General features: G+C 42.6%; 1 protein-coding gene across 1 annotated transcript in view; it reads left to right on the forward strand.

Annotated features, from left to right (window-relative positions):
* ptprt (protein tyrosine phosphatase, receptor type T) overlaps positions 1-23,961 on the forward strand; it is a 324,259-nt gene that overhangs the window by 47,765 nt on the left and 252,533 nt on the right. Inside the window, exon 4 of the mRNA XM_022758722.1 lies at positions 8,034-8,159. Coding sequence (XP_022614443.1) covers positions 8,034-8,159 — 126 coding nt within the window. The remainder of the gene's footprint in view (positions 1-8,033; positions 8,160-23,961) is intronic.

Consider the following 23,961-nt stretch of genomic DNA (forward strand, 5'->3'; position numbering starts at 1 on the left):
CTGTGTTGCAGTCAGACATGGTGCAGAGCGCAGCAGCGGCGTTTTCCTGTGTTACTTTGCAAAGTGAGGAAGTTGGAGTCTTGACGTTGAGGAAGTGTTTTGTTTTGACTCGGGCATAAAAAGTAAAATCGATTTGATTAATCGTTGACTGTCAGTCGTCGCTGGCAGGACGTGACTCAAACCGTTCGCTGGTCGCTGGGAATTTCTTTTCATTTCAGCTGCTGCAACTTCATCTGAACAAGATGCTTTTATTCATCCACAGAACGCCAGTGTGAACAGATTTCTTTTTATCTCTGACACCTGCTCACCATCTTCTCTCCTGCTCCTTCTTTTATTTTCTTCTTCTGGTTCCTTTCGAGCGCCTCTTGTTTGTGTGGCGTTCACTGCCCCGCTGCTCTCATGCAAACATGACAAAAGAACATCTCTGGCCGCAGAATCCTGGAAGATTCACAACGTGCTCTTTTTTAAAAATAAATAATTATTTTATTATCACATATGCACACACACACACACACACACACACACACACACACACACACACATACATACATTGTGTGTTGTACTAACAAACCTCCATCTGCTTTCTCTTATTATCCAGGCTTATTGGGGTGGCAGTAATGGCATTTACTATTTAGCCAGTGTGTTTAGTTTGCCTCTGGGTGTGTGTGTGTGTGTGTGTGTGTGTGTGTGTGTGTGTGTGTGTGCGTGCGTGTGTGTGAGGGGCAGATGGCATATGTTGACATGTGGTTTTAAATGACTTAATGGGAAAATTTAAGGATCTTGCCATGTTAGCTGACAGTGGATTTAATATGAGTTAACTAAGAGACAAGATAGGAACACACACACACACACACACACACACTTAGCTACTGAGTCATTCCACCCACACACACGCACACACGGTCACACCTGTGTTTCCAGACTCTCAGTCCTGATACACTCCGACTTGCAAACACACACTGACTTCAACACAAACTTCATTTACTCAATCAGTGAATTCGTTTTATTTGTCGTCTGTAATCATCTTTAACATGATATTAATAACTAGCAGACAGATGAAAGTTTAATATATAAAAGTTTGGTTTCTTTATTTCAAGGGTTAGGGTTAGGGTCTCTGAGTAACTGAGAGAAATATAAAAAGTGTTGCAACCTTAATAATATCCTAGAAATAAATAACGATATTGTAAAAAAAAAAAAACATATTTTCTCTTTGAGACGAAAAGAAAAAGTTAATTATTGAATTTAAATGTGTTTTCAACATGTTGCAACCGCGGGCTCAGTTGCGTCATAATTCTTTCATTCAAATGAACATTGTGACCAACGTGTCACATGTAGTCTTCTGTATATAGTTTGGGTAATTAGCAGACGGATGGAAGTTTAATATATAAAAGTTTGGTTGCTTTAGTCCGAACAGTTTCTGAGTAACTGAGATAATTGTAAAAAAGTCTCTCCTCCTCTGGCGAATGTGCTCGGCTCCTTCCCACCTCTGACATAGAAAACTGTTCTGCCCTGCACTCGCATTCACGCATGAACACACCACAACATGTCCTCGGTTTGCTCCCACACACACACACACACACACACACACACTTCAACACACAGTCACACTCGGGATCAGTAGATGTTATCTAAGTGAGCAGTAAACAGACTCTTTAGAGCCGGTCGCCTCGGGGTGCCCCCCCCCCCCCTGGTTTGTGACTCCGTGGGTTCTGTCGCACTGTGTTAGCTTTGGCTCAGATGAAAGGCTCTAATGGCTGCTATTGGTGCCTCGGGGGGGCGGAAATCTTAACACGGGGACTCTGCTTAAATAAGCTTTATCATCGCAGGACGACTTTATCTGTGTGTAAGTGGCGACGTTCAGGGGGGAGAGTTATTTTCTTGCTCTCATGTGTGTGTGTGTGTGTGTGTGTTTGTGTTTGTGGATGAAAACCAGGTTGCTTGCATAACATCAGTGTGTGTGTGTGTGTAACCAGGTTGCTTGCGTAACATCAGTGTGTGTGTGTGTGTGTGTCCTTAGTGATACTGAGTTAGTGTGATCCGTGTCGTCTGACTTCACGTCTAAATGGACCAGATGTGAACTCGAGCAGAAAAATCTCCTCTGAATGGACGAATGCACAACAACCTATTAACTTATTAAAATGGAATATTCATGAAGCCAGCGGAGTGATATCGTATCATGATAAAACACTAGTGTATACGTCGTTTCTGAAGTGTTTATACAGTAAACAACTAAACCGAGTGTGTCACTAAGACTCTGTATAAGTAGAAGTGTAGTATTTGCTCTTATGTGTGATTAAAATAAACATATTAGACAGATCAGACCTCAATGCGACAAATCCAGCGTGTTTCATGCGGAGCCGGTGAAGACCGCCACCGTGACCCCGACACATGGAGGAGGGAGCGAGCTGATGAGGGTTCCTGCGTGAGCGCAGAAGGTGTAGGGACGTGACGTTCACAATGCGTGGAAGCAGAGGAAGGTTTGAACATGTTGTTGTTAGGGAGGAATTTAAAAAAAAGCAAACATCACCTGAAATCCATCACTCAGAATGTAAAATAACATTTGTTGAAAAAACCTCAAAGGTTATTAATTTTCTGTTTCATCACTGAGCTTTTTGCTTTTGAAACGTCTGATTTTCCCAGCTGGAAACACACACACACACACACGTGCACGAACCATTAACACTGCAGTCTGTGGAAAGTAATGGCCATTCTGCTTATGAAGCTGTGGTGAAAATGTTTTTTATTTTGACAGCAAAACAAATGACACCTCGACTGCAGCGACAACAACAAGGAGAAGTCCTTGTAATTTCTCTGCTGGCTATTCATTTACTGACAATAACTGCTGCAGTTTTAATTAAAAAATGAGAGAAATCAGGATGAAAATGGTCGTTGGGATTATTAAGTGGAGACCTGGGATGATTAAAATGAGAAGTTTGAGGTGACGCGATGAAGTTAATTCCTGTCACAGGTCTGATTTACAGAGCTGCAGATCGTGGAGGGAAAATTGGTCAAAAAAACCACAGATAAAACATTTAATTGGTTGTGGATCATCAACAACCTGATGCCCCCCCCCCCCCCCCTCGCTGAAGTCAATTTGTTTTTGATGATTTGTTTATTTGGCGGGAAAACGAGGTGAGAAGTTCAGCAGAGCCGCTCAAAGCTTTCTGAGATAAACACGTTAAAATCAATTTTTGGAGCGGGTTGATTTAGATTCGACTTTATTTTTAAATCATCTTCACTTCCTGTTTTATATATATGACTTTTTCAGATTGAGATTTATGAACTCAAAGCCACTGTAACATACATGACACAGTAATGACGAGGCGACCAGGGGACAGGGATGAAGTTCAGTGGTTGAGCTTCAGAGAGGATCATTGTCATAGTGAAAGGAAACCACCGTGGGTCAAAGGTCATCTGCAGAGGATCAACAAATGGACACAAGGCATACTGGAGAAAACTCATTACTCATTTGATTGATTTGATTGCATCACTTTGACTTGAGCTGATAAACTGATCCAAAAGAAAGCAAATGTTTGCAGACATAAGACAAGAGTCAACGGTGCAAATGTGTTTTGAATTAACTAAATGAACCCATTAGCAAATGTGCTAACTAGCCTAACCGACAATATGTGAGTTAGCCCGCACTGCTTTCTTTCCCCTCTCTGAATGAACTGATGCAAGTAGTGAAAAACACGTGGGGGGGGGGGTGAAGCTCAGACAGCTGCTGTAACTGAGTAACAGTGACAGGTTTCCAGCAGGTTAGCATGTTAACAGTTAGCTGGCCAGCTAGCGTAGTTTACCTGCTAGGTTTGAGAGCAGTCGCTACGTCACCGAGCTTTGAGAAGACAATATCAAGCAGAGACGCTTTGTTGAGTTTTCTGTTTGAGGCGGTGTGACTTTACCTGAACTGTGCGGTGAGGACGGATCCCTTTTTTAAAATGATGAAATGAGCAACACAAAAGTAGGTGTAAGGACGATGACGCGCGACGTACCAGCACAGCTTCGTTCCTGTTGGTCGTAGATGAACTGTGTCGGCAGGAGGCGACTGAAGCTTGAACATCGAGTAAATGTTCACAGATTCAGAGACAGGAAGTGGCGCTGATATGACCCCGCCTTTGTTATCCACATGCAGTCACAGCTGTTGGCTCCGCCCACACTGTAGGTCAGATCGCAACGACACATCAGCCAGTGTAAATCCACCTTGTACGTGTTTGTTTACAACCGTCATTCATGGCTGTCAGAGCTCCTCCCCCCCGACCCTGCGTCTGTTTCACCTGGCTGATGCATCGTGCTGTCACTTACGACGTGTCGGAGCAGGTGACGGGTGAATGAAAACAACACAACAACAAACAACACAACAACAACATCCTGCCAAATATAAACAACAGGGTTGAGTGAATTTTCAAATGAATATTAATAAAGATTGATGACGTCAGTTAGATAGAGATGTGTGTGTGTGTGTGTGTGTGTGTGTGTGTGTGTGTGTGTGTGTGTGTGTGTGTGTGTGTGTGTGTGTATGTGTGTGTGTGTGTGTGTGTAGGCATGCTCTAGTCGTCATATCAATATTTTATCATATTGGTTACAGGAAGGTTAATTAGCAGAGATGAAGGGATTCTGCTTGTTTTGGTGTCACAACACACACACACACACACACCACACACACATACACACACATACACACACACACACACACACACATACACACACACACATACACACACACACACACACACACATACACACACACACATACACACACACACACACACACACATACACACACACACACACACACACACACACACGAGCCCTACAGCTATTCATGCACACATATATATATGCATACATGAGCACATACTTGTTTCTCCATCACACACACACACACACACACACACAGACGCTCTCAATCAGACCGGAGCATGTTGTTGCGTGTGTTATGTTTTCATTACGGAAACTTTCTGACGTGTGTGTGTGTGTAATTATGTTTGTGTCAATGAGATGCGGCGAGGGGAGGTGTTGTACTGATTTTCAAAACTAGATTAGGGGCATTGACTCACACACACACACACACACTCGCCTACCGCTGTGAGACACCCCCTCCCCATCCCCTGATAGTGGTCTTAAAATTGCAGATCTGATATTGAATATTGATGCTACACACACACACACACACACACACACACACCCCTCCCTCCCCCTCTCTCCCTCGCCTGTTTATAACTGTATTCTAATGAGATCAGTTTGATTTCTTTTCATTTCTAACCAGATCACTGAACAACGTGGGGGCAATAAAGGCTAATTATCTCAGTGGTGATTAATTTATAACAGCTATTTTCATATCTGTAAGAAAAATCGTGTTTTTCCTGGTTTCCACTGCTGGAGGTTGTTTTTCAAACAGAATACAGATCGCAGGAGGAGGATTTCTCTCTTTCAGTCTCATTCCCCAGTCGGTGTGAGTCGAGTCTTTCTTGGAGAGGCATAATCAGACCGACACCATATACTTCTTGTGCACAGTCTGTGTTTGATAATGTTGACTTGTGTGGTCAAAGGGGTTTACGTCCAAAATAGTGATTTATTCACTGTCTCAAGAGAAAAGTGAGGACAAATTCATTTAATTTAAAATTTTAAACTGTTTTCCGCTGTCGCTGATACTGCATCAAGGTATCGAAGGTCGGTGGTTCGATTCCCGGCTCCTCCAGTCTGTATTTCGTCCAGGGCTGAAACATGAGACTGCACTGAATAACCAGAAGCTGCAGTTCCTCTAACGACCACTAGAGTCTGGCTCCAACAGTGAGTCAGTCCCCATAGACTCCCATGTTAAAATGTCCAACTTTACAGCAGAAATAAACATGTTTACAGCCTGGTACAAAAACTGTTTCCTCCTTCATGACACCTGTTTATATAACTCACCTGTTTACATTTTATTAAGGACTACAGTTATGGAGGATTGAGGGCGTGGCCTCTTTGAATGACAAGCACCAAAGTCTCAGCTCCACACAGGCTCCTCCTCTTTGTCCATTTTTGGATTAGCTGGGAGTTAGGGGGCGGAGTCAGACACTGCCAAGGTGGCGACAGTGGAGCAGCTCACTCTGAGCAGCTCACTCTGAGCTTCAGTAAAACCTGTAGGTGACGTCACAGTGGCGATGTCTGTCTTTATTTACAGTCTGTGAGTGAGCAAATGGGTGTGTGAATATATGGTGGAAGGGCGCTGTGTGAATGGGTGAATGTGGCCTCCATCGTAAAGACTCGAATGGCAGCATGTAACTTCAGTCCATTTAAACGTTATATTCTAATAAATATCATAACAGTACATTTACCACTCAAACACCTGGCACATAAATGTCAATCATGAAGGAAAATGCATCAGCACACAGCGGATATTATAGTGACTAGTATAAGTCGGCAGAGGTTTTTAAAGAACATTAATACAGTTCAAATAAAAATACAAATTTATAGCATTTTAATCCATCTCTCTGCTGATCTCTCCACAATCTCCAGGAACTATTATATCACAGGACATTTAGGTCTCTGAGATTTTAATCCAAACACTGATGCGAACCTCCTTCACTCGTATCTGCTTCAGCACATTTCAAGTTGTTATGTAGAAGCTCAAGTGGAATAAATGAGTTTGCAGTGAAGCTCCGAGCCTCGCTAAGTCCTCGGGCTTCACTTTCATTACAAACATGTTTCTGTTGAAGAACGACGAGAAGTTTCTCTTTAGTTTTTTTTTTTTTTTGATGAGGTCTAAATTGACAAATGTGCCGTCAGGACATCACACCACCGAGAGAGAGAGAGAGAGAGAGAGAGAGAGAGATGAGAAACAACAAGAAAGCAGGCTTTAAGTGATTTCATGAATAAAGCAATGACGTTCCCTCTTTTCAAATGCTTCAAAACAAATTAAAATGGTTGTGTGTCAAAGCATATGTCTAATTAGTGGAGTATGTTTATGTGTGTGTGTGTGTGTGTGTGTGTGTGTGTGCGTATGTAGCGCTCTAGGCTAGCAGAGAAGGCTAATGCGGTGGAAAATGTGTCTTAGCTGGGCCATGAAATAACGATGAGACTGTGACTTAATCATGTTGACACATAGAGCTCGCTCTCCCTCTGCCCCTCACTCGCTCTCCCATGTAAAGGCGTGCTCTCTCTCTCCCTCTCTCCCTCTCTCCCGTGCACACTCTCTCTCCTCCCCTCTGCGCTCCACTCTCCTCTGATAGACTGTGACAGTGTCTGTCTTGCACTGGCTCTTTCAATTCATGCTGATAACTTAATTAGTATAATATCGTTAACAACGCCAGAGCGGCCTCTGAAAGCTCTGTTTTCAAAATAAAAGAAACTCACTGAAGTGATTAAAGATGCGGTTTAAAGACGTGAGCTGGGGGTGAAACGTTTAATCGCAAATATGGCGACTAACAAAGCTTTTAGAAAGATTTCGATTCATTAATCAAATCCTATTTTTAATCCTTTTTATCCATTCAACGGATTTTTAAATATGTGAGACAATTAATCCTTTTAGTTTGTTTGGCTGCACTGTAAACAAGTTGCTTAAGGATTGTTTGCTGCCCCCAATGGTTAACATGCTTTCATCAACAATAACCAACAACCAATAGTAATCAATAACAGCTGGATTTATTTTGATTTGTTGAACCTTTATTTTGCCAGGAAGTCTCTTGAGATACATTAACTCCTGTGCAAGAAAGACGACTGAACGGCTGCATCTGTTGCGTTTGATAACAGTTTCATATCATACACAGGGGCTATGTGAGAGTTGTTATAATTTATATTCTTCTTACTGGTTTTTTCTTTATTTTTTTGTCTGTTTCCTGTTTTCGGTCACGTCCTGGTCGGAGGACACGTCTGTGTTTCTTGTAATTTCGCTTTAATCACTTTAATTTCGGGAGCTTTCTGTACATAATCCAGTCCAGATAGCTCTCAGCATCTCTGAGCTGATGGCTAATGAAACCCTGTGTGCGGGCTGAGTGTAAATGTGTATATTGTATTGTTTTGTAATTTATAAATCTCTTTCATCCTCTGTTTAGGTGGCTGTACATTTGAGGAGTCGTACAGCAGCTGTGGGTACAGCGTTTCTCTGGGAACCAATGGATTTACCTGGGAACAAGTCAACTCCTGGGAAAAACCGACCATGGACCCCGCCCTCCCCACAGGTAGGACTCTGCATTTCCTTTCACATAGTGTGTGTGTCGTCCCCAGGGTAAGACAGGGAGACACAGAGGACTGGGTTACATTGCATGTTATCTGAACTGAGGCTGGATGTTGGTGGAAATACTTAAAGGTTTCATCCAGTGTAAAGGTCTGTGTCCATGTGTAGTGTGATTATAGATCAGCTCTAGCTTCTATATTAATACTGTGAAAGTATCAAAGCCTCAGTCCACAGAGAAATGCACACAGCCTGTATTCAGAAACTGAGCCTTAAAACCAGCCGTCAGGACTTCTGGAACTTTGTGATGTCACAACAAAGCAGTCACCAAGCCCCGCCCACCTGGACCCACCATCCAAACCTTGCAGGATTTGGTTTCTCTGAGTGTTTTTACCTGAAATCTGCTATATTTTTATTGGATCAGTCAGAAAACAGTCAGCCAATCAGAAGAGATGGTTTTTATATCTTCTTATGGATCAACACTTATAAAATATGGAGCTTTAAAACCTAATGCAACATAAGAAGTTTCAGCCATCGGATGTTCTGCACATTATTTGCATTTTAACCATTAAGTATTTTACCAGATTTACAAACTTTAATGAGGTCTCACTGAGTCCCTGATCATTTTGGATTTTATACAGATAAAAAATCGGAAACTCTATTGTTGATGTAATACACATTATATGGATGGCACAATGTACCTTAGAAACTTCCTCTTGATAATATCGTATATCGCGATATTAAATCTCTGATATCGCCCACGCCTACTGTTTATCAGTGTTGCAGGTTATAGGTGTGTTGATACAGTATCAATACAGTGCTGATACTTCACTCCATCCATCCACAGTCCACAGCAGCAGGGTCAACATCATGAAACAAAAGGACCAAGACAAAGAGACTGACAGACAATTTGTTTCTCGTCCTGCTCTATCAGATCTACGGCTGTCAGGGCAGCGGGCAGTCAATAAGTCGCCTATGATGAGAAGGACTTATAGGCCGTGATGGCTATCGCCCCTGACAACCACCGCCCGCAGCGATAGATGAGACAGATAACTGACATGAGACATACATGCAGAGAAAGAGACTGGCGTTGTGTCCGTTCAGTCGTATCAGATCTTCAGCTCCAGATCTGAGCGCAGCAAGTGGAGGCTGACAGATCCCGCTCTGCACCACCTCTGACGTGTCAGAGACAATGATGGGAAGAGATGAGACGGGTGGGGGTGGGGGGGTGGGGGGGATAATGATGCATGAGGGCGATAATTGACACGACTGAGCGTTAATATGTGATAGATAGAGAGAGAGAGAGAGAGAGGATTGTTGGGTGTAATGTGAGAATGAAAGGATGGCGAGCGAGTGAAGCATCTTCCTCTGCGGTGAACGAGTGAAGGATTCATTCATATCAACCAACGGGGAAATAAAGATCTATCTGGTGAAGTCTGCAGGAGGTTTATACGACACTCGCAGCTCTCCTCTCGGCAACAGCACAGATTATTACATAATATAATATATATAATAGATTATATCACAGAGGTGGAGAGTGCATCCACACGTCATCGCCCTGACAACGGTATATGACCACAGCAACATGAAAAGGCTCAAAAACCCACAAGGACCAAACAGATAAATCCCAGCTGGACTAGAGATGCAGCGATTTTCTGCTCATCAAGAGAATGAAAGGGGGAGACATGGAGGCTACGCTAACTATGCTAACACCAAGAATGAGCAGGGAGTTACTCAAGGCCTCGGCTCACCTGTCGGGGTCGGGTCACCAGCCAGCTTCACACGCCCAGGTAAAGGCCATACTACGTTAGAGGCAGGTGACTCCGTGAAACGCCGAGCTGGTAGAGAAGGGAACATAAACGTGTCGCTTACAATCGACGGCGTAGCGGTGAGCGTGAACAGACGGACAATAAACCAGCTTCAGTCTCTCCGACCATTCAATGTTACGTCTGTGCTGAATGAGCTCCAGGTGTGGCAGGTGAACATGTCAGGTGTAAAACACTAACCTAACACCAGGAGCTCGTAAACCTCCAGCACTGCACCGAGGGTTTTTAATTAATTGATATTAATTACACTGCATGAGAGAAGCTCTCAACTTCTTTCTTTGAGTTTTACTAAAACTGAAACAAAGAAACAAAAACAATAACAGTCAGGTCACATATACAATTTAATTAATAATTAAGACTGAATAATTAAATAGGCATGGATGAGAAGAGAGGGAGGAACAGGAGAGGACGGCCTCGCTGGCTTTTCACTCCTTTGCATATCTGTGAATGTTAAAAGCTGCTTCGCTGATTCAGTCACTGATGAACACGTCGCGTCAGTCAAACAAGCGGATTGAGAAAAAGACGAGAAGGTGATTCAAGACGGACAGAGGGAGAGAGAGAAATGCACGAGGCTGAGAGTGTGAAATGGGGAGGCAAGCGTGTGTGTGTGTGTGTGTGTATGTGTGTGTGTTAGAAAGAGAGAGAGTGGGCGGGATAGAGAGCACGAAAGGGCAGAAGTGTGTGAGAGAATGAGATGGATAGACGGGCCATCTGATTGCCATTTGGCGTTTGACAGGCAGAGAGAGGGAGGGAGAGAGGGAGGGAGAGAGACCCGGCTGGGTTCGTGTCAGGATCTGTCTTCAGAGTTATATCAGTCTGCCAACTCGGATGGACGGAGGCAGAGATGGAGATGAAAAGAGAGAGAGAAGTTTAACATCTTAACCTTTACCACTAAAAGAGACAGAGAGAGAGAGAGGGAGGGAGAGAGAGAGAGGGAGAGAGAGGGAGAGAGAGAGAGACTCAAATGTTAAATGTTTCATCCCATTTTTTGCAACTTTACTGTAAAAGCCAAAGAATGTGATAAAAATTGCTCCAAACGTCCAGAGGAAACATTTCTGGCACAATTACTAAATATCAGTTGCTTCGTTTTAAAGACCTTGAGGTGGGCGGGGCTTGGTGGCTGCTTCGTTGTGACATCACAAAGTTCCAGAAGTCCTGACGGCTGGTTTTAAGGCTCAGTTTCTGAATACAGGCTGTGTGCATTTCTCTGTGGACTGAGGCTTTGATACTTTCACAGTATTAATATAGAAGCTAGAGCTGATCTATAATCACACTACACATGGACACAGACCTTTACACTGGAGGAGCTTTAAACTTATCATATCAACATAATTTAACGTAGCATGACTCGACTTCGTATTAAAGGAAGTTTAGATGAGGTGTTTTCAGCAGGTATCGACACAATAAGATAGACAGATACTTTATTTATGCCGTAGGGGAAATTCAGGTGTCAAGCAGCTTGTTAGTAATAATAATAATAATAAAATTAGTCCAGTTCTATGATTCTAACATGCTAATCGTGTCAGATGTCTGGGGCTGTGGAGACTATGACCAGTTCCCATAGATTCAACCACAAAGACATGGAGAACCAAAGCCAGCTGTCAGGTCGCTGTGTATACACTTTATTTAATCAGGAAGTCACTTTGAGATGAAGACCTCGTTCACAAGTGAGACCTGAGTTCAGACAGATGAAATAAATAACAAAAAAAAAGAAATATTAACAGCAGAAATACAAAGCGATTTTAAATTTACATTCAGACGTGTGTTCATACAAACAAGTGGACATTTAACTGTGAGTGTCTCTCGATCCTGTCTGACCTTTATCTGAATCCAACTGAAATCTCTTGGGATAAAAAGGTGTTTTATTCTAAAAACCAAGGTTGAAAAAAAAGATCCACCTTGTAAGAAAGGTGCTGATTGACGCCTTATCTGTTGTGAGTAGAGAAAAAGATAAAATACCAAATTTTAATGGTGGAATATTCGAAGGTGACGCGTCCTCACTCAGAGATGTGCGGGTCGCTCACGAGTTCAAAGCTCTCTAATGTTTCGGGTTCGGCACGTTCACGTACTCGGGGTAAAATCCAAGCCCTCCTGCTTTTGTCTCTTCGCCTCCATTATCGACACAGTCATCACATAATCCTCTTTCTCGCCTCACCTCCATAATATTGATGCGGCTGATACAGTTGTCACAGAGCGTAACCCACACTCTCGACAGCTTGTAGATCTGACAAGATTGGATTGGCACCATCGCTCCCGCTGTCTCTCTCTCTCCCCCTCTCCCCCTCCCTCCCTCTCTCTCTTCACCTCCACTTAGACATGGTTGTCATATAGTCCATAGTCCTGACAGCTCATAGATCTCAGGCTTTAGGTGTGATTGGATTGGAATGGACGGCCTGTTAAGTTCTCCTCTCATCATCTCTGTATCGACGCCGTAATGATATAATCTGCACCCTTCGCGGGTTAGAGATGTGATTGGATGGCCGTGAGTGTCTCTCCATATAGACGTAATAATCTTACAATCTTCATCCCGGAGAATCCATGATTTATATGTTATAACTCACCCCTCAAACACATAATAATAGTAATAATAATAATAGTAATAACTTTACAGCATGCTGTGACAAACGAATCAGAAGCAGGACTGAAACAAGGCGGAGTCACAGAGGGAGGACAAACGATGTGCTTCAGTATAAATAAGGACAATTAGAGGGAGAAGATGCCGTGTAGAAACACACACACACAAACACAGGAAAAGCAATAAAAGGGCGACTGGGAGACGATAGAAAGACGATAAAAAGGCGGAGGGGTCCTGATGGAGAAGGCGTGGTCACCTTTAGCTTTAAGTCTCGACTTTGGGACGACTTGCCTGAGGAGCTACGGCTGCGTACCGGCTCGCATGGGGTTAATAATCGTGTAATGCGGCTCGGGGCCCCCGGCGTGCTTTTAAAAGTGATCGGTAAAATTTAAAAAATCTATTCTAAAATGGGATAGGGAAGCGAGGATCGGTCTGTGAAGAAGCCGAGCTGCTGTGTCCTGAACTAACGGGAGGAGGGAGCGTGACATGAGGTTCATGCCAGAGAGGACGGAGTTCCAGTTTTAAGAAGAGGAGTTCGTGAATGACTTTCATCAGATCGGGTTGTGAGGTGATGGGTTTAATTTTGGAGATGCGCCTCATCTGGAGGAAGCAGGAGTGGAAAACTTGGAGATCGAAGGTCAGATCTTGTGGCCACAAGTTGAACATTTACTGACGCGGTTTGGTGGATTAAACCGTATTATTTCTGATTTCGAGGTTGTCCAGTTGTGGGACATTCTGACAGTTGAAATGTAGATGTATGGAATAAGATGCCAACCCGCCTGCCTGCTCGTGGCGAACTGTAGATGTTTTATGCAGCGTATATTGTTTTGTATAATCAGGCTGAGACTCCATGTTTTCCCTGTAACGCAGGTTAAAGGTCACGCACACGTATGTGAGGATGTGCAAAGGAACGTTGAACAGCAGAGGCCGTGACGGCAGAGTTTACTGTAAATGACTGGATGTTTCTGTTTATTTCATGCGGTTATATTCAGCCGCTAAGCTTGACTGACTCACACTCATAAATGCACACCTCTGGTATTCTTAGCTGAGCTCTGAGCAGCATTTTTCGGAATAACAAGAAAGGAAAAAAAAAAAAAAAAAAAATCCCACCGCAGTGAATTTATTTCACCGTCAAACTTTCACAAACCTGCAAATCGCCAAAAGAAAAGAGGCTTTTGGGTTTTTTTTTTTTTCCTCCATACTCACTGCCTGGCACTACACACACACACACACACACACACACACACACACACACACACACATACTCATATCTCACACATCTTATTACCTTCAAACCCCAGGCTGAGCGAGACAAACTCACACGAGCAGCAAACATCAAACATCAAAGGCAGTCGATGTTTTCAGCAGCCGTCAACACGGCCACAATCTGAGGCGGGAAAAATGATCAGAGTGGGAGGGAGGAGGGGGGAGGAGGGGGGGTTGAAGTGAGGAGGGGGGAGAGTGAAGATAGAGGGGGAGAGTTTAGAGGACGATCGAGAGAGAGAGAGAGATGTATAAATACATGAACAAATGGAGGAAAAATCATCTGTGTATTTAAGCATCATCAACACATGAAAGGCTAATCAAAGAAGTGTGTTTGAACTGATGTCTGTGCGTGCGTGCGTGTGTGTGTGTGTGTGTGGCTGTGGCTGTATTCGTGATATTTAAATGTGTGTTATGCAAGTGTGTGTCAGCGTAGGCACATTGTCAAAATGAAGAAAAAAGAGAGAGAGAAAGAGACTTCACGTCTTCAAAAAAGAAATCCCAACAATGTGATTGACACAAAGAAGCCGGCGGGAATATCTCATTGATAAAGAATGGAAAGAAAATAGGGAAAAAAAACAATAAAAAATATAGTAATATTTTTAAAAAAAAATCAATTAAAGGAAGTTTAGGAGATAAAAATAATAAAAGGAAGAGTGAGACAGAAATGGAGGGAGTTTGGAGGAAAACTGAGATGCTCCGTACTCGCAGCAGAATACAAAGACAGACTTCACAGGGCCATGTAAATGGAAAAACACACAAAAGAGACTGACAAAGGCAGACAGCGGCATCCAGATAGATATGTGACGGAGACAGAAACTGTGAAAGGAACCAAAAAACAGGGGACAAGGACAGAGACGAGCCCACAGACCCGAGTTTCTTTTGATGACTCGTTCGGTCACAAGTTTATTTGAAAAGCGACGTACACAACGTTTTAAAAGTTTGAGGTAGAGTCGGCGAAGGCCATTTTTATTTAAAGCCTGGTTATGTAATTTGTGACCGCGAGGGGACAGAAAAAGTCTGACACAAAGGCGCAGGAACACGGCTTTGATTTATTATTGATCGATCACATTATCATCTCCTGGTGTCAGAGTCTGCTCTTCCACAGTCAGTCCTCTAAACCTCGGTCCAACACCTCGGAGCAGGATCTGTAATAAACAGAAAAGATACTTTGATTAATTAAAAAAACGACAGTAGAACTTATAAAATCATAATTTCATATATTAGTAGTTTATAAGTTGCTTATAAGTGATCAGCTTTCCTCAGCCTTGGTCAGTGAGAAGCTTCTTTTACATGTAAACTTGATTGTAAACACACCAGGCGGCGCTGCAGAAAAGTTGCTAACATGTTAGCAAAAAAAAAAAGAAAATAGATAAATAAAAATACTTAAACATCATTTACAAGTCCGATGTTCCCTCAGTAGCTAGCTTGTTTTCTCCACCGGCCACTGTTTCACTGAGCTGTGTGTCAGTGAAACCATGACGCTGTCCGTGGTGCTGAAGTTACAGATTAATACAAACTCCTCATTTCACATTAAAATGTCTCTAAAGCAAATATCAACAGCTCTCAGCTCATTTTAAGAAACATGTCGTAGCGACGTTCAGAACGACCTCGGTTTCCTAAACAAGCAAGGTGCCCTTTGTTAGAGTGAAATGTTGCTTAGCGAGCTTTGATTTTCATCACTACGACAATACGCTGGAATATATTCGGGCGTAGCCATCACTTCAACCGCCGCCGCTTAAAGTCCCAATTTATTTATTTTTATTAATTTGGATCCCCATCAGCCACCAACAAGGAAACAGCTCCTACTACTTCCTGGTTCTACTCAAGTAAACATTACATCATAGTGCAAAACAAAGTAAATTAAAATAAAAGAAACAGGAACATAACAACAAAATACAAACAACAGTAAAACTACTAATAACGATAATAAGTTCCACCCTTCATCTAAAGTAAAAATAAAACATTTGATACATCTCAAAAAACTGCTGCTTCGTAATTATTATTAATAATAATAATAATGTTAATCCAACTAATACTGTCCTACTGTGCAGGCTCTGGCTTTGTTAGCTGGCTAAGTAGGCTAACCCACTGCTAGCCTCTAGCTGCTACATCACAGAATCAACAGTTACACTAAACAGAGCTGATGTTTCAAAGGTCAAACACAGGAAAAAATCATTTAACCCTTCGTTATAATGAAGATAACTGAGATTTAAAAAAAACCAAACAGTCTCTGCTCGAGTGAAGCGGCGCCGAGACGCTTTCACTGATGCAGAAGCAAAGAGGTGGAGTGACGGAGGGGCTCAGGTGGAGACAGACAGAGACTTAATTCTCTCTCGGAGGAGGAGTAATCAAAAAGGAATAGATGTTCTTCGCTCTTATTTCTTTTCTCAGGCTCAGGTCATCTCTGCCGTCACCTCAGACACCGAGCGTGTGTGTGTGTGTGTGTGTGTGTGTGTGTGTCTGCTCTTTCTCACTCACACTCTATTGTACATATGTGTGTGTCCTTTGTGTACTTTCTCCTTCTTCCCCCCCCCCCCCACCTCACTCCCCCCCTCCTCTATCTTTACTAACCAGCACTTAAAGTGTGTGTTTGAAGTGAAATAACAACACAGACGTTTTCATTTGTGGTTTCGAACGGTGACAGACACTGTCTGTCTCGCCTTTCTGTGAATTAGACTAGATGGAGATTTAATGATCCCCGAAGGGAAACTGAGGCTGTTTCAGCCACTGAGACGATGACGCAGATGAAAAGAGAATTTACAGAAAACACAGTGTTAGAAATCGGAGATGAAGAGCTGAGAGTCGACGGAGAAGCTGCGTTTAGTTTCCGACATAATCACACACGCACATGGAAGTAAGATGGAAGTAATTAGACTGAGAATATACAAACATGTACGCTAAGAAATGTGTACATGTTGCACTGAAAACTTTCGATATTATCATTTTAATTTTTGTAAACATGTATTCAGGCAGCAAACATCAGGTGACAGACAGACTGAGGAGCTCATATGTGGAACCACTGTTTGGGCAGCGGTTACAGGCAGATATCACATATACTGAGCAGACTGAACACACTCACACAGTAAGGTGGAAGAGTTGTAAAGGTTGTAATGGTTTTCCTGGCGGGAGACACAGTCTGTACGAGCCCACACTGTGTGAGTACATGCCAATCTGTACCTTATAGCTACAGAGGCTATTTGAATATCCACTGATTCAAACAGGCTGCAGGAGGTAAACACCGAGCGGAAACCCGAGCTGCAGTTCCTCTAACGACCACTAGAGTCTGGCTCCAACAGTGAGTCAGTCCCCATAGACTCCCATGTTAAAATGTCCAACTTTACAGCAGAAATAAACATGTTTACAGCCTGGTACAAAAACTGTTTTGGTCTCTAGAGCTGATTTCCTCCTTCATGACACCTGTTTATATAACTCACCTGTTTATATAACTCACCTGTTTACACTTTATTAAGGACTACAGTTATGGAGGATTGAGGGGCGTGGCCTCTTTGAGTGACAGACACCAAAGTCTCAGTTCCATACAAGCCCCTCCCCTTTGACCATTTATGGTTTAGCTGGGAGTTAGGGGGCGGAGTCAGACACTGCCAAGATGGCGACGGTATAGCAGCTCACTCTGAGCTTCAGAATTCTGTGGGCGACGTCACGGAGGCGCCGTCCATCTTTATTTACAGCCTGTGGTAAATACTCTGGGGTGCAGCGGTCCGTCTTCAGTCAGTCTTCCCTCTGGACCTTCGTCTCTTATGTCGTTGTCTCTCTCCACCAGCTGCTTTCCTCTCCTCTGTGAGCAGGTGTAAGAATTTCACATCAGGCCGTCTCTATATTTTCAAATCCCTCGTTTCCCTTTTGGCGTTTTGCAGGTTTGACAGCCCGAAGAAGAAAATACAGCGTCTTCTATTTTCTCTTCTTCTTCTTCTTCTCCTCCTGCAGGTTTTAGGTTATTTTAAAGAGAGCTAGCCAGAGCCCAGCTAACAATGTGTATTTATATATATGTGTGTGTGTGTGTGTGTGTGTGTGTGTGTGTGTGTGTGTGTGTACCCTGTTGTTTGCAGTGTTGATGTGTTGATGTTTGCACTGACTGACAATCCAGGACCCAAACCGTGTTGCAGAAAGCCTTACAGCTCTGCCTGTCTTCACTCTCTTTTATCACTTTCATTCTTTCAGTTTTTCTTCTTCTCTCCCTCTCTCCTTCCCTCTCTCTCTCTCTCTCTCTGCTCCTTCCATCTTTCCTGCTGAGGCGTCTTTGTCCTAAATTTGCCTCTCAGTTTCCATCGATGTTAGTTTTTTTTGTTTTTTTAGATTTGACAGCTTGACAGAAAAGTATGTTTGAACTACGGCGAACGTCTGCAGTTGTATTTTGACATTTTTCTTGTATCTGTGTGTGTGTGTGTGTGTGTGTGTGTCTGTGTGTGTGTGTGTGTGTGTCTGTGTGTGTGTGTGTGTGTGTGTGTATGTCTGCTTGTCAGTGTTGCCTCTTATTTTCACTTTGAGAGGCTGAAAACAAATCAGTACTAATCAGAGAGTGTCTCACCAGTCGGTTTTGACACATACTTAGACACACACACATCACACGCTCAAATACATACAGTACACACACACACACACACTCACACTCACACACACACACACACACACACACACACACACACACACTATCATGCCTTGTTTAAACTGCCATCAGTAATAGACTTCTGAATTATAGCATGTCACAGCCGTATTGCATTAATCGTGTCAGTGTGTGTGTGTGTGTGTGTGTGTGTGTGTGTGTGTGTGTGTGTGTCAAGTGGCTGCTGATGGGTACAGAGGTTAAATATCCCGTCTGCTTTTTTGGTCGGCGGCGGTGATTCGAGGGCCCTTGTCGGGGGCCGACTTGATTGCATTTGTGATTTGTGGGCGGGCGGGAAGCGGCCGGCGAAGTGACAAATGGCGCAAAGCAATAATAACACATTGACAGGGTGACGGACAGCCACTGTGTTAAACCCCCCCCACCTGTTCTCTCAGTGGTAACGGAGAGAAGCGGCCGGCTCCGGGTTCGAGTGTGGAGAACGTGGAGAACGTGGAGAACGTGGGTTTCGTCAGTTCAGCTGCAGAATCGTTGAGTCTGAACACGAGTGAAGTTCCATCAAACTGACAAACGCTTCAGGGAAAAGACGAATAAATAAACCTCAATTATTTATTAAACTCCAAACTTATCTTCACAGTGTTGACGCCGTTGTTATCGGTGCAGCTCGGGACAAGTAATCACTCTCTTCTTTTTGTGTTACACTCTCAACAATGCGCTCCGTGCAGTGAACAAATACACACCGGAAACTTAATCCCTGCACAAGTCTGCACGCCGAGTGGCCGAGTAATGACAGGACGGATACCTTAATGCTTTATTAAGGAAGCGACAGCCTTGAGCAAAGTAAGTTAAATTACAATAGCAATAAAATAACAGTGTGAGCGTTGTCTCTGTGTCGTGTGTGACACAGTAAAGAAGGATGGGGTGGTGTATGAGCATGTGTAGGCTTTGGACAAGAAACAAGGATGTGATTGTCATACAGTTAAATAAAATAAAATTTGATTGTAATAACGCCAAATCATAACAGACATTATCTCAGGGACCTTCATGAAGTTACACTCCTGTTTTATAACAATCAGCCCCTGCCTGCAACGAACCTGTGGGTGAAAATAAAAGTTGCAAAAATTGTCGTTATCTTTTTTAGTATAATTAATTAAAAATCAAAGGCAACTTGTACCAGTGAGAATAACTAACCCACCACCTGCACTGACTGAATCTTTGGCGATTGATCAAATTTGCAGAAAGGTTGCAGTGATTGGACAAAAATCCAAGGTCACAGGGATTGGTTGAATTTTGCATTAATTATTATTACATCAAGACTTTCTGGAGAGACTGATTAATAATAATAATCTTTATTTCTGGAGCACTCCATGTCACAAAGTGACGAAGGCAGCAATAAGATAGAACCAATAATCCGTGACACTCCTTCAGTGGTGAAACCAGTTTAAACAATCCCAATTGACCATGAGATGTAACAAGCTCTCCGATTGGTTGGAGAGCTAACCAGCGTCACAGAAAGGCTAACAGGAGAAGCTAAATGACTAAGCTAATCGATTAGCTGATAGGAACAGGAAAAGCAGCTGGAAAAAGGAAATAGAGATTGAAGAGGCCTTTTCATGTTCATGTATTCATGAATTGATAAATGTGTTTATAAATGGTTTATTTTAATGAGGGTTTGATGCTGTTTTTGTAAATCCATTTTTAAATCTCAAGTATTTATTGGTGATTTAATCGATCATTTATAAAAAAAATTTTCTTCTTTTTAATTAAAACATTAAATTGAGTACATGCTTCATTACTTTTCCTGTGACATCTCTGCTCCTCCGTAGAAAACAGTGGAGTTTTGACTCTGATCTCAGCAAAGAAATTGGTGAATAAAATGTCCTCTCATAACTGATCGGACAGGAAACTTTTCGGGGCTAAATAACGACGAGTAAAAAGTCCTCTTAAATTTTAAACAGCACTTTCCTTTTAGGATAAGCAAGGGTGATTTTGAATCAAGGCTCCCAGTGAAACGTCGCTCTGAGGGCTGTGTGGAGCTGTCACTCTCCTTCACAGTGAAGCCATTATTGCAGCGTTCTACATCCACAGAGAGAGAGTGAGATGAAGATAGATGGATTACCTGACTGGTAAAATCCCTTTGTAACTCCGACTGGAGCTGATAGAGCTGTCAGCGACAGACGCAGAAATGGCAGCAGGAGATAAGAGAAACGGGATGAAGTGAAGATGAGTGAGCGACGGAGAGAGAGAGAGGGGTGGGGGGGGTGAATGAATAGAGGGGCTGAATAGATCATCTCTATATATAGGAAGAGCAGCTATGTCAGTGAAACACAAGTGATGGGGAAGTGGGATCATTTCACTTGAGTTAGGAATGTCACTGGGATGTTTCCCAGAAAAGAAAATCAGAAATTGTGCTTCAGGTGCGTACGGTCATGACAACGTGAGGAAAGTTTGCATCAAGGCCTTGAATCTAGGAGGAGCTTCTCTCTCAGAGACGAGTCCTTCTTTGACTCTAGAGTAGACTGGATCGGCTCCGTGTTTATTTGAGCCTTTCCCCAAACCGATCCCTTCACCACGGAGAGTCCGTACACAGGGCGGGTTACACACTGACCCAGTCTCACAGCCAAAGCCTCAAATTAACCTCAGAAACTTCTCCAACCGCTCCACTGTCCACCTGTAATCTCACACACTCCTCGTCTGCCAGAATACGGATAAATTCATCGATTTTGTTTCACTTTAGTTGCTCAGATCTGAAGTTTGGTGGCGCTGCATCTTCCAAACAGCTGCTGCGAGACTGAGCCTCCCTCTGACCTTTCATTAAGGACACTCTAATTAGCTCCCTCTCATTATGCTTTGCTTTTCTTCTTCATTATCTGATTTGATCTTTATTTGATTGATTTGTCGTTGTAGAGATTGTCACTGCAAGGTTTGGATGGTGGGTCCAGGTGGGCGGGGCTTGGCGACTGTTTTGTTGTGACATCACAAAGTTCCAGAAGTCCTGACGGCTGGTTTTAAGGCTCAGTTTCTGAATACAGGCTGTGTGCATTTCTCTGTGGACTGAGGCTTTGATACTTTCACAGTATTAATATAGAAGCTAGAGCTGATCTATAATCACACTACACATGGACACAGACCTTTACACTGGATGCAGCATTTAAATATTTCTGTGTGTCCATGAAGTTTCCTGGTGGCAAAAATGAAACACAAACAAACCATTAATAACATCAATATCAATAGATCTGCTGTGTATTTGTGTGTTTGATTAATTTGAATACCAGTGGACCGCACACTTCTTCTGGGCCGCCTTTATCGCTCCACAGCAGTTTGTTTATAAGATTAGTTAAAAATTACATCAGATCCTTCGTCTTTATGCCTGTTTCTGTTTCCCATTTTCTAATTTCAGACTCTTTAAACTCCACAGACACACACACACACACACACACACACACACACACACACACACACATAGTATGTATTTGCATGCAGAGGCTTTTATCTGCGTCTAGCTTTTCCGAAGAAGAAAACCAGGCAAACAGCAGATTGAAAGAATAACAGACGAGCGTAACACACTCGCACGTGATTTATCAGGGGGAGCAGTAAATGCCCATTTTTAAGACCAAGCCACCGTATAAAAGCCTTGGATCAGAGAAGTAATGGGTCCCTGTAGGCCAGTGATAACTCTCTGTGTTTATATATGTGTGTGTGTGTGTGTGTGTGTGTGTGTGTGAGAGAGAGAGAGAGAGAGAGAGGGGCAAACTGAATGGGACAAACACTGAGCGAGAGGCAATAATGTCTGAAAATGACGGACAACCTGGAAGAAAAGGGGGCTGATAAACACGAGGAGAGAGAGACGCACAAAGACATCATCGACGGCCTCAGTTTCATTTTCCGTCTCTGCCAGCTCCGTCTAATCTGAGCCCCCGATGTGTTTCTTTCTTCATTTGCAGTTAGTGGTTAGATTATATGCCCTGCACCCAGCTGTGGGCGCCGCATTATGTGCACATGAGTCCAATCTGCCTCTGAGCCCGCTGATGGTGTGTGTGTGTGTGTGTGTGTGTGTGTGTGTGTGTGAGAGAGAGAGAGAGAGAGAGGGAGGCAAACTGAATGGGACAAACACTGAGCGAGAGGCAATAATGTCTGAAAATGACGGACAACCTGGAAGAAAAGGGGGCTGATAAACACGAGGAGAGAGAGACGCACAAAGACATCATCGACGGCCTCAGTTTCATTTTCCGTCTCTGCCAGCTCCGTCTAATCTGAGCCCCCGATGTGTTTCTTTCTTCATTTGCAGTTAGTGGTTAGATTATATGCCCTGCACCCAGCTGTGGGCGCCGCATTATGTGCACATGAGTCCAATCTGCCTCTGAGCCCGCTGATGGTGTGTGTGTGTGTGTGTGTGTGTGTGTCTGTAGTGGTGGAAGAAGTATTCAAATCCTTTATCAAAGTAAAAGTACAGATACAGCAATGTACAAATACTCCTTTATGAGTCGAAGTCCCGCATGAAGAATATCAGTATCAGCAGCAAAATGTCAGTAAAGGAAGATATTTGTGAGTTTTGCTATCGCTAACGTTAGCATTCAAAACTAAACAGTAAGTGGAGTATGAACCCATACACAAATGATATATATGCACATATTTTGAATTTGTGTATATATATATATATATATATATATAAATATATAAATATATATATATATATACATTACACATATAAAAATTATGTAAAAATTACATATGAACTCTCCTACAAATTAGAAAATATAAATAAAATATAAACATAACATATCTCGCCTGTACATTTATGTATGTTTATGTACATATGTTATAGACACATGTTATATTCATATTATACACAATCAGGATCATTTTCCCAGAATGTGAAGACGGACAATTTTAAAATGAATTACAATGAAATAAGAAAAAAAAACATGTTATTTTGTTTAACTAAACTTGCATATATAAATTACATATATATCGTTAACATATATGGTTGCAACATGTTATACTATAGAAAAATTCATCATATAGGCCTATATATCTTTTAATATATGTTCATATACAAATTTTACCATGAGTATTTCATATATATTATAAACTCATATCTTCATACGTGTATAAAATCCCCTGATAGGTGACATATATGGCTGCATTAGTCTTGATATAGGTACGTACAGTACATGTTGAAATTCTCAAACACAGTACTTGAGTAGATGAACTCAGTCATGTCTGTGCGTGTTCCTGTAAGTCTTTACAACACATCGTTGGCTATAAAAATAGCCGTAATAGTCCCCGAGAGATTTTCTCCTTGAGGCGAAAGGAGAGGAAATGAGCTCTTATAGGAAAACAGACGTACGCGTCTCATGTAGCGAACACAGGGAGGAAACTGCTGTTCCTGTTTGAACCTAACGTTTATATAACTCCAGCCAGCGACCCCGGTTCACCCTCTGCAGTGAGGAGAGAACTTCACCTGGAGCAGGCGGCTCAATTTCCCTCCGTGTTTTTCCAAACGTTAAAGGAACAATTTTCTTTACAAACTGTTTATTATTTCCCACTTCCCAGTCGCTTG

This window comes from Seriola dumerili, unplaced genomic scaffold, assembly GCF_002260705.1.
Source record: "Seriola dumerili isolate Sdu_G_001 unplaced genomic scaffold, Sdu_1.0 BDQW01000306.1, whole genome shotgun sequence".
Taxonomy (NCBI): domain Eukaryota; kingdom Metazoa; phylum Chordata; class Actinopteri; order Carangiformes; family Carangidae; genus Seriola; species Seriola dumerili.